This window comes from Procambarus clarkii, chromosome 45 (genome assembly GCF_040958095.1).
Source record: "Procambarus clarkii isolate CNS0578487 chromosome 45, FALCON_Pclarkii_2.0, whole genome shotgun sequence".
NCBI classification, from domain to species: Eukaryota; Metazoa; Arthropoda; class Malacostraca; order Decapoda; family Cambaridae; genus Procambarus; species Procambarus clarkii.
The window spans coordinates 7,429,924-7,441,421 of record NC_091194.1 but is presented as its reverse complement, the minus strand read 5'-3'; the positions used below and the strand labels follow the sequence as shown (position 1 = coordinate 7,441,421).

Below are 11,498 nucleotides of genomic sequence, written 5' to 3'. Positions count from 1 at the left end.
CTTCTGTAGTTCTACATTTTAGTTCATCTTTCTTCATATGAAAGATTTCTAATTTGGGTAATTAACTTAGTCATCCTACGCTGGACACGTTCAAGTGAATTTATATCCATTCTATAGTACGGCGACCAAAACTGAACTGCATAATCTAAATGGGGCCTAACCAGAGCAAGATATAGCTGAAGAACCACACCAGGTGTCTTGTTACTAACGCTGCGATTAATAAATCCCAGTGTCATATTTGCCTTATTACGAACATTCAGGCATTGATCCTTTTGTTTAAAATTCTTACTAATCATAACTCCCAGCTTCGTATTCTCAACAACATTTAATACAGTAGTGTATTACATGAACATTGTGGGGCTGCAACAGTTCATTTTTGTACGTTTGACCAAACTGTTATTAGCACCATAAGTTTAAGAGGCCGGGCTGAACCATCGTATGTGGTGTATTCTAAGTTTAAGAAAGGAAGGGTGCGCCATAGTGAAGTGAGAGGATGTTAGAGAGAGAGAGACGGAGAGAGGGAAAGGGGAAGAGAGAGGGAGAGAGAGAAAGGAGAAGAGAGAGAGAAAGGAGACGAGACAGAGAAAGGAGAAGAGAGAGCGAGATAGATGAGGGAGTGCTGCAGAGAGGGGTAGAGAGAAGGGCTGGAGAGAGAGAGAGAGAGAGGGGGGGGGTGAGAGAGGGGAGAGAGAAACAGCACATGTGGTCAAGAGGGGAGAACACAGCAGGTGTGGTGGTGAGGTGAGAGGTCACACAGGTGCAGGAGAGCAATGGCGCCTTATCTGGCCGTGTGGAGTGCCGCAGGAGGGGGCCTGGTTTACCTCAAGAGTATCCCTCTGTAAACTGGACGTGACGCTCCGTGGACATATCCGAGACCGGGGATAGGCTTCACCAAGTGTTTGAGTAAACACGAAACCTATTCATCTTTCCTCAATCGCGACGATTTTGTTTACATTTTTTAAAGAGTTTACGAGTACCGAGACACTAAGAGGTTGTTTATAACGATAATAACCATTGTGAAGTTACCGACCTCGTAAACTGTTTAATATATGTAAACACAGCCGCTATGACTGAGGGAAGACGTAAGTGGTCTCTTAAGTGCAGGAAGTGTTCCATGTTCAGTTCTCTTTGACACCAACGTGTTCTCTACAGGTCCCAGCCAAGGTCTCGCCACAAAGACACCCGGGCCCATCCACCCTCGTCGATAATGATATTAATTACAGGTTTTCAACAAAGATGGGAACGGATATAGTTCCCTCTCGTGTCCTCAACTTCCGTCTCAAACGTTTTGTTTTGGTAGGGGGAGGGCTACTGTGAGGTGTGGGGGGGGGAGCTACTGTGAGGTGTGGGGGGGAGCTACTGTGAGGTGTGGGGGGGGGGGAGCTACTGTGAGGTGGGGGGGGCGGCTACCATGATGTAGCTACGATGGTGGTAGCTACCATGGTAATGTGGTGCCTACCATTTGCTAGGATGTTTAAATAATTTAAAAAGCATAGTGAGCACAAGTGTAGCGAGCACATCATTAGAGTTGAGCAGAATCATGGAGGGTGGCAGATGTGGTGCCAGTTTTTATAATGAGAGATCACTTGTGTCGAACTATCTTTCAATTTGCTTAATGTTAATTGTAGCAAAATTGCTTGAATCATAAAAGCTATCCATTTGCTTGTAGAAAGAATCTACGTCACAGTTTTACTAAAGGCTGCTCATGGTTTAACACATTTACTTCCATTATTTAATAGTGTATTCAAAGCCATTGACGGCAGAAAGGAATGCAATATTTTATACTCTGACTTTAGCCAAGCTGGTGATACTATTCCTCGGGAGACTCGTTAGAATGTTAGAGGTACACGGAGGTGATAGAGTGGAGTTTGATTCTAAGTTGCATTAGAGTTTGATTATTTCAAAGAGATCAGTTAGCATAACGGGAATCAGGTCCAGGAGGGAGTGTGAGTGGAGTGCCCCAGGACCCACTCCTGGCACCTCTGCTCTTCACCTCGTTCATTAATGACGACACAGGATTGAACAGCAACGTTCTCAAACTTCCAGATAACGCAAAAATAGTGTGGAAAATATATTACAAAAATAAGACTCGAACTCGGCACTTGACGATCTAGAGTTTTTTAAATGGACAATGGACAAAATATTTAGATACAGTTAACATGCTTTAAAAAATGTAGATTACCACACAAGGTATTGCCACCGAGAAATAACAACTATCGGCTGGAGAATGTGGAAATCGCAAAGTTTAATTTAAAAAATAATCCGAGAGTCCTGATCAGTAGGGATCTTACCCGCCCCCCCCCCCCCACACAAAAAAATCATAATTATATGTAAAAAACACAAATAGAATACTGGGATATATTTCTGGAAACTTTAAGAACTTTAAGAAGACATCAAATATTATCTTTCAGGCCTTGTTAAGCCCCCATTTAGATTTAAGTCGTTACCTTGAGGTGCTTCCGGGGCTTAACGTCCCCGCGGCCCGGTCGTCGACCAGGCCTCCTTGGCCCTGGCCTCGTCGTAAAGCTGTCTCTAGTACATAAAGAGCATCACATTACTTGAGTGCGTACAGAGAAGGTTAACGAGGTAATCCTATCAGTTACAAACCATCATTATGATCAGAGATTAAAACAGTTGAACTCGTATTCTCTAGATTGAAGTATATAAATGTACAAAAGACTATAACAAAGAGGATAAAAAAAACGTGTATATCAACACAAATTAGAATAGGGAAAAATTTATATAAACTGGGTAACTTTACGTTCAGGAAAGACCTGGGTAAATACTGGTTTGGAAATAGTGTTGTTGATTTGTGGAATAGATTACTGGATAACAGTCGTGGGATCGTTGGGTTGTTACAAGCATAGGCTAGACAAGTGTATGAATGTGCTTAGGTGGATATAAATAATAGCTGCCTCGTTTGGAGACCAATAGGAGCTGCCTGGTATGGACCAATAGGAGCTGCCTGGTATGGACCAATAGGAGCTGCCTCGTTTGGAGACCAATAGGAGCTGCCTGGTATGGACCAATAGGAGCTGCCTGGTATGGACCAATAGGAGCTGCCTGATATGGACCAATAGGAGCTGCCTGGTATGGACCAATAGGAGCTGCCTCGTATGGACCAATAGGAGTTGCCTCGTATGGACCAATAGGAGCTGCCTGGTATGGACCAATAGGAGCTGCCTGGTATGGACCAATAGGAGCTGCCTCGTATGGACCAATAGGAGTTGCCTCGTATGGACCAATAGGAGCTGCCTGGTATGGACCAATAGGAGCTGCCTGGTATGGACCAATAGGAGCTGCCTGGTATGGACCAATAGGAGCTGCCTGGTATGGACCAATAGGAGCTGCCTCGTATGGACCAATAGGAGTTGCCTGGTATGGACCAATAGAAGGAGCCTGGCAGCAGCGTGGCCGCCACGGGAGAGAACAAGGGATCACCACGAGGTAGGGGCAGGGAGCGTCACTCCTCACATGGAAGTTCAACATGGCCGCCAACCACTGCATACGACGCGCCTCTGAAATTTCCAACCTCCCTCTCTCTCACCTAATACTTCGCTTTCTTTTCTTCTACGGAGTCGACCAGTCCGCTAAAAGTGTATTAGTAAAGTATAGAACACCGAAATATGGATGTTTGTTATGTATAAGAAAGGTTTCCGTATCGGTTAGATGCGGTTACCACCATATTGGGGGTAGCTTAAGACTCTCCTTGTATACACTGTGGGTGGGGCTTCGATTCCCGCTCTGTGTACATCAGCAGTTTATTAACCGTTTGTCTCGTGTTTCTCAAACTGGAGGGCGGCTTTGTCTCGTGTTTCTCAAACTGGAGGGCGGCTTTGTCTCGTGTTTCTCAAACTGGAGGACGGCTTTGTCTCGTGTTTCTCAAACTGGAGGACGGCTTTGTCTCGTGTTTCTCAAACTGGAGGACGGCTTTGTCTCGTGTTTCTCAAACTGGAGGACGGCTTTGTCTCGTGTTTCTCAAACTGGAGGACGGCTTTGTCTTGTGTTTCTCAAACTGGAGGGCGGCTTTGTCTTGTGTTTCTCAAACTGGAGGGCGGCTTTGTCTCGTGTTTCTCAAACTGGAGGGCGGCTTTGTCTTGTTTCTCAAACTGGAGGGCGGCTTTGTCTCGTGTTTCTCAAACTGGAGGGCGGCTTTGTCTTGTTTCTCAAACTGGAGGGCGGCTTTGTCTTGTTTCTCAAACTGGAGGACGGCTTTGTCTTGTTTCTCAAACTGGAGGGCGGCTTTGTCTTGTTTCTCAAACTGGAGGACGGCTTTGTCTTGTTTCTCAAACTGGAGGGCGGCTTTGTCTTGTTTCTCAAACTGGAGGGCGGCTTTGTCTCGTGTTTCTCAACCTGGAGGACGGCTTTGTCTTGTGTTTCTCAAACTGGAGGGCGGCTTTGTCTTGTGTTTCTCAAACTGGAGGGCGGCTTTGTCTTGTGTTTCTCAAACTGGAGGGCGGCTTTGTCTTGTGTTTCTCAAACTGGAGGACGGCTTTGTCTTGTGTTTCTCAAACTGGAGGACGGCTTTGTCTTGTGTTTCTCAAACTGGAGGGCGGCTTTGTCTCGTGTTTTTCAAACTAAAAAACTGGAGGGCGGCTTTGTCTCGTGTGGGAGGCTTTTCCGGTGTTTTTTGAAATTGGCGGGAATGGCGCAGCGGGAGCAGCGTGGCGGGCGCTGTCGGGCAGGGAGAGGGATGGCGGCAAGAGAAAGGCATCCATGGTGGCCTTGGCGGGCCAGCAGGCGGCCGGGGAGGACAGAGGGGGTGGCCAAATGGTCCTCAGTGTGTGCAAACTTTCTACATAAAAGAGACAAAAAAATAGGAAAAGGGTTGTTGGTCTGGGAGGCCCCTGAGAGGCCCCACCCACGTGTTGACTCAGCCCTCGGGGCTCTGGCTGGATTCAAACCGTCTCCTCATGCATCGTATTTTTGAACGCGTTCGACCCAACCGTTAAAAATGCAACGTATTTAGACCAAAATAAAGCATCTTTTTTAGCTAGGTAAAATAGTTGCAATTTTTTTTAAGAGTGAACTCTGTTCTTAGCATGATGATTAACACGGCTCTATGTTGGGTATTAATATGCACAGGTAGTTGGCATTTAGTGATTGCCTATTTGCAGAGCTGGACGTGGGGCTCCCGGGCGCTGGCACATCTGTATATTGAGGGGTTTTTGTTCATTTATTATGCGTCCCATACCCACCCTGTGGGCGGCAGTGGGTCCCATACCCACTCTGTGGGCGGCGGTGGGTCCCATACCCACCCCGTGGGCGGCGGTGGGTCCCATACCCACCCCGTGGGCGGCGGTGGGTCCCATACCCACCCCGTGGGCGGCGGTGGGTCCCATACCCACCCCGTGGGCGGCGGTGGGTCCCATACCCACCCTGTGGGCGGCGGTGGGTCCCATACCCACCCTGTGGGCGGCGGTGGGCCCCATACCCACCCCGTGGGCGGCGGTGGAAAAGGTTTCAGAGGCACATAATGGACTCGAGAACTGAACGTCTCAACATTCGTTTAGCTGAGCAACTTAAAGTCGTGATGAGCAAGTTACAGTCTTGATGAGCTAGTTACAGTCTTGATGAGCAAGTTACAGTCTTGATGAGCTAGTTACAGTCTTGATGAGCTAGTTACAGTCTTGATGAGCTAGTTACAGTCTTGATGAGCTAGTTACAGCCTTGATGAGCTAGTTACAGTCTTGATGAGCTAGTTACAGTCTTGATGAGCTAGTTACAGTCTTGATGAGCTAGTTACAGTCTTGATGAGCTAGTTACAGTCTTGATGAGCTAGTTACAGTCTTGATGAGCTAGTTACAGTCTTGATGAGCTAGTTACAGTCTTGATGAGCTAGTTACAGTCTTGATGAGCTAGTTACAGTCTTGATGAGCTAGTTACAGTCGTGATGAGCTAGTTACAGTCTTGATGAGCTAGTTACAGTCTTGATGAGCTAGTTACAGTCTTGATGAGCTAGTTACAGTCTTGATGAGCTAGTTACAGTCATGATGAACAAGTTAGTCATGATGAGCAAGTTACAGTCATGATGAGTTAGTTACAGTCGTGATGAGCAAGTTACACAGTGTTTAACATGCTCTCTAACAGCCCATCCACAGTGTGACAGGGTATTCAATCAGTACCCAAACGTGTTCGTCGTCAGAAGCAGCGACTGGATAAGGTCACCATGCAACAGGATTATGGATGATGGAGACAGTTTACATCGCAACAAACAGGCAACGTTCCCTTGTAACAACGTAATCACAACAAGAACTGCGTGGTTGGGTTGTTGTGATGAGTAGTCAATATTGTGATGAGTGGTCAATATTGGTGATGATATTTGAGGTCCCGCTCGGTCCTGGGTTTAGGTCACTCCTGTCAAGTTAGGGATTATATATATATATATATATATATATATATATATATATATAATATATATATAATATATATAATATATATATATATATATATATAATATCCACCTCGTGGCTGGAAGGTCCCCCCCCCACCTCGTGGCTGGAAGGTCCCCCCCCACCCACCTCGTGGCTGGAAGGTCCCCCCCACCCACCTCGTGACTGGAAGGTTCCCCCCCCTACCCACCTCGTGGCTGGAAGGTTCCCCCCCACCCACCTCGTGACTGGAAGGTTCCCCCCCCTACCCACCTCGTGGCTGGAAGGTTCCCCCCCACCCACCTCGTGGCTGGAAGGTTCCCCCCCCCACCCACCTCGTGGCTGGAAGGTTCCCCCCCCACCCACCTCGTGGCTGGAAGGTCCCCCCCCACCCACCTCGTGGCTGGAAGGTCCCCCCCCACCCACCTCGTGGCTGGAAGGTTCCCCCCCCCCCACCCACCTCGTGGCTGGAAGGTTCCCCCCCCCCACCCACCTCGTGGCTGGAAGGTTCCCCCCCACCCACCTCGTGGCTGGAAGGTCCCCCCCCCCACCCACCTCGTGGCTGGAAGGTCCCCCCCCCCCCCCACCCACCTCGTGGCTGGAAGGTTCCCCCCCCCCACCCACCTCGTGGCTGGAAGGTTCCCCCCCGACCCACCTCGTGGCTGGAAGGTCCCCCCCCACCCACCTCGTGACTGGAAGGTTCCCCCCCCACCCACCTCGTGGCTGGAAGGTTCCCCCCCCCCACCCACCTCGTGGCTGGAAGGTTCCCCCCCACCCACCTCGTGGCTGGAAGGTCCCCCCCCCCCACCCACCTCGTGGCTGGAAGGTTCCCCCCCCCACCCACCTCGTGGCTGGAAGGTTCCCCCCCACCCACCTCGTGGCTGGAAGGCTCCCCCCCCCCACCCACCTCGTGGCTGGAAGGTCCCCCCCACCCACCTCGTGACTGGAAGGTCCCCCCCCCCACCCACCTCGTGGCTGGAAGGTTCCCCCCCCACCCACCTCGTGGCTGGAAGGTTCTCCCCCCCCCACCCACCTCGTGGCTGGAAGGTCCCCCCCCCCACCCACCTCGTGGCTGGAAGGTTCCCCCCCCCACCCACCTCGTGGCTGGAAGGTTCCCCCCCCCCACCCACCTCGTGGCTGGAAGGTTCCCCCCCCACCCACCTCGTGGCTGGAAGGTTCCCCCCCCCACCCACCTCGTGGCTGGAAGGTTCTCCCCCCCACCCACCTCGTGGCTGGAAGGTTCCCCCCCCCACCCACCTCGTGGCTGGAAGGTCCCCCCCCCACCCACCTCGTGGCTGGAAGGTCCCCCCCACCCACCTCGTGGCTGGAAGGTCCCCCCCCACCCACCTCGTGGCTGGAAGGTTCCCCCCCACCCACCTCGTGGCTGGAAGGTCCCCCCCACCCACCTCGTGGCTGGAAGGTTCCCCCCACCCACCTCGTGGCTGGAAGGCCCCCCCCCCCACCCACCTCGTGGCTGGAAGGTCCCCCCCCCACCCACCTCGTGGCTGGAAGGTCCCCCCCCCACCCACCTCGTGGCTGGAAGGTCCCCCCCCACCCACCTCGTGGCTGGAAGGCCCCCCCCCCCATCCACCTCGTGGCTGGAAGGTTCCCCCCCCACCCACCTTGTGGCTGGAAGGTCCCCCCCCACCCACCTCGTGGCTGGAAGGTCCCCCCCCCACCCACCTCGAGGCTGGAAGGTCCCCCCCCCCACCCACCTTGTGGCTGGAAGGTCCCCCCCCCCACCCACCTTGTGGCTGGAAGGTCCCCCCCCCCCACCCACCTTGTGGCTGGAAGGTCCCCCCCCACCCACCTTGTGGCTGGAAGGTCCCCCCCCCACCCACCTTGTGGCTGGAAGGTCCCCCCCCACCCACCTCGTGGCTGGAAGGTCCCCCCCCACCCACCTTGTGGCTGGAAGGTCCCCCCCCCACCCACCTTGTGGCTGGAAGGTCCCCCCCCCCACCCACCTTGTGGCTGGAAGGTCCCCCCCCCCCACCCACCTAGTGGCTGGAAGGTCCCCCCCCCCACCCACCTAGTGGCTGGAAGGTCCCCCCCTCCCACCAGGAAGATCCCCTCAGGAGCCATTGACCTGGTCGGCGCGCGTGACAGAGTTGGGGGAGGAGGGGGGTGGAAGGGGGGGGGGAGGGGGTGGAAAGGGGTGGAAGGGGGGGGGTTATCGGAGCTATTCCCGCTGCCATTTTATGTTCCTCCTGTTACTTGTCTTTACCCAGTCAAGGTCACCACTGGTAACTCCCAGGTCACCACTGGTAACTCCCAGGTCACCACTGGTAACTCCCAGGTCACCGCTGGTAACTCCCAGGTCACCGCTGGTAACTCCCAGGTCACCACTGGTAACTCCCAGGTCACCGCTGGTAACTCCCAGGTCACCGCTGGTAACTCCCAGGTCACCACTGGTAACTCCCAGGTCACCACTGGTAACTCCCAGGTCACCGCTGGTAACTCCCAGGTCACCACTGGTAACTCCCAGGTCACCGCTGGTAACTCCCAGGTCACCACTGGTAACTCCCAGGTCACCACTGGTAACTCCCAGGTCACCACTGGTAACTCCCAGGTCACCACTGGTAACTCCCAGGTCACCGCTGGTAACTCCCAGGTCACCGCTGGTAACTCCCAGGTCACCGCTGGTAACTCCCAGGTCACCGCTGGTAACTCCCAGGTCACCACTGGTAACTCCCAGGGCACCGCTGGTAACTCCCAGGTCACCACTGGTAACTCCCAGGTCACCGCTGGTAACTCCCAGGTCACCACTGGTAACTCCCAGGTCACCGCTGGTAACTCCCAGGTCACCGCTGGTAACTCCCAGGGCACCGCTGGTAACTCCCAGGTCACCACTGGTAACTCCCAGGGCACCGCTGGTAACTCCCAGGTCACCGCTGGTAACTCCCAGGTCACCGCTGGTAACTCCCAGGTCACCGCTGGTAACTCCCAGGTCACCGCTGGTAACTCCCAGGTCACCGCTGGTAACTCCCAGGTCACCGCTGGTAACTCCCAGGGCACCGCTGGTAACTCCCAGGTCACCGCTGGTAACTCCCAGACAACCCCTCAGCTTTCTGTCCAGTAATGTCCTGCGGGTCACTCACAAGTTTCCTGATCCCCCCCTTCTCTCCATGGCACCCCCCTCCCTTCCACCCCCTCCCCCTCTTTCCGTGGCACCCCTCCCCCCTCCCTCCGTGGCACCCCCCCCCCCTCTATGACAAGCCCGTACATCAGTTGCATAAGACGTCACCCCATCCCGCGCGGCCTGTGAGATGTCAGACTTTCTACTGTGTGAGTACTTTCCCTCCGCCTCCGAATATGCCGAAGAGAGCTTCAGGGAAACTCTACCTTCAGGCCCGCCGTCAGGCACAATAGGATTGACAAACGAACTTCGGAGAGTTCATTTATTTACCTTAGATTAGAGACCGTCTGGTCTTAATCTCTACCCCGCGCACTAATGGGTGCCGGAGGGACGGAAGTATCAGGGCGAAAGTGCCAAACCATTACGACTATTTTGTAGAACTGGGAAGGGGGTCGGGATATGGATTTGGGATGGGACGGAGGGATGGAATGGTGTCCAACCACTTGGACGGTCGGGGATTGAACGCCGACCTGCAGGAAGCAAGACCGTCGCTCTACCGTCCAGCCAAAGTAGTTGGAGGAGTGGGTGTAGGAGGTAGAGAGCTGCCGCAGCCTCTGTACACCTCTGCCAAACATTCCTCTGCATGTTTATACACAAGCACAAGCAGTGCAAAAACAGTCATGCATAAACAAATACGCACACATAAACATGTGTAATTGCGCGCACATGTTCAACTGGTGCCATTGAAGTTGCTCGTAGATGCCAAGCCACCCTAAACACCTGTTTAGATACACGTATATCAGAGACAGAGAGAGAGATACAGAGAGGGGGGAGGGGGGATGAGGTAGAGAGAGGGAGATAAAGATGTGTCAAACACAATGAAGCAAATATATTGGGAGTCAGCACATTTGACAAGCATCGGTTAGAAAGGCGGGGCCCAAGAGCTCGATCCGTTCAGCCACAAATAGTAAACACACACACAGATGAAACTGGCGGGCTGGTGTGTTTTGGTTGTGAGGTCATTGAACCCGTCGGGCCAGAAGCCTACGGAGACGGGCAACCCAACTTGAAGTATGCAGAAAACTTTCCATTTAACCTAATTTCGTGCGTGCGGATAGCCAGTCGTGTTTGTCCCGCTCTCCCTGGCTCCCAACTAGTCAGTCTGGTTACCATTAGTTCCAAACTTGAAGTATAAACAGGGTATTACATTCGCACCACTTCTTAAAGTTGTGTATTAATAGCAAATTGGCTCTTCAGTTTTCAATTTCTTGAGACATGTTTAAGATGGAATGGTGAGTATTTGTAGTTGTAGGAGTGAGCTTAATGACAGCTTGGCGTCAAGCTTTAGCAGTAGTCATCCTCCCACTGCGTGTATTTCACATTGTCAAAATAGGATTACTTTGCTTACTCTTGCCACAAAGGAAATATTCAGTCACTCCCACCACGTGGTGTTGGGCCAGCTGTTACCCATATCATTTAACCGGATGTGACGCTGCTACCGACCATACCAGTCATTCCTAAAATAAAAAAAACTAAAAGGCGACGTTTTAGGAAATACAGTATTACATTTTGACTTGTGGAATATTTTGTTTTGGAAGAGAGCATAGTGAGACGAGCACACACAGGCGTCATGACCGCCTCGTTGGGCGGCCGTGCGGCATCTGGCGCCGACTCTGTTCGCTGCATCTTGCTCCACCCCCCTAGGTTCTACGTACCAGACGTACGATACTATGGTACTCCAATCACGTGTATGTAAACTACAAGCTCCCTAAAATTTATTCATTAAATGAACAAATCTGCAAATGACCATAAAATAAATACATGTTCAAGTATATTATCAGTGGAAAACGACGATTAAATTCCAATGTGAATGCATTTTACCTGAATATTAGCTTTCAGTATACTACATAATTAATTCCAAATGCTATTTAAATTTGTTATTTCCCATGAATATATACCTTCAAATAGAAAGTTAATATGGCGAATTATTGTGTTATTAATTTGTTGAACATTGTTTTGGTGTACGAGAGTTTGAGCTGGGTGTGGGAGCG

The 11,498-nt window shown here is 51.9% G+C and overlaps 1 protein-coding gene across 1 annotated transcript; it reads right to left on the bottom strand.

Annotated features, from left to right (window-relative positions):
• Window positions 1–4,042: 4,042 nt before the first annotated feature.
• LOC138350407 (apomucin-like) lies at window positions 4,043–11,133 on the bottom strand. The gene is made up of 3 exons (XM_069301039.1): window positions 11,006–11,133; window positions 8,596–9,439; window positions 4,043–4,321 (listed from the first exon to the last, which is right to left on the bottom strand). Exons 1-3 carry the CDS (start codon window positions 11,131–11,133, stop codon window positions 4,043–4,045), a joined length of 1,251 nt encoding a protein of 416 aa, XP_069157140.1.
• Window positions 11,134–11,498: the final 365 nt, after the last annotated feature.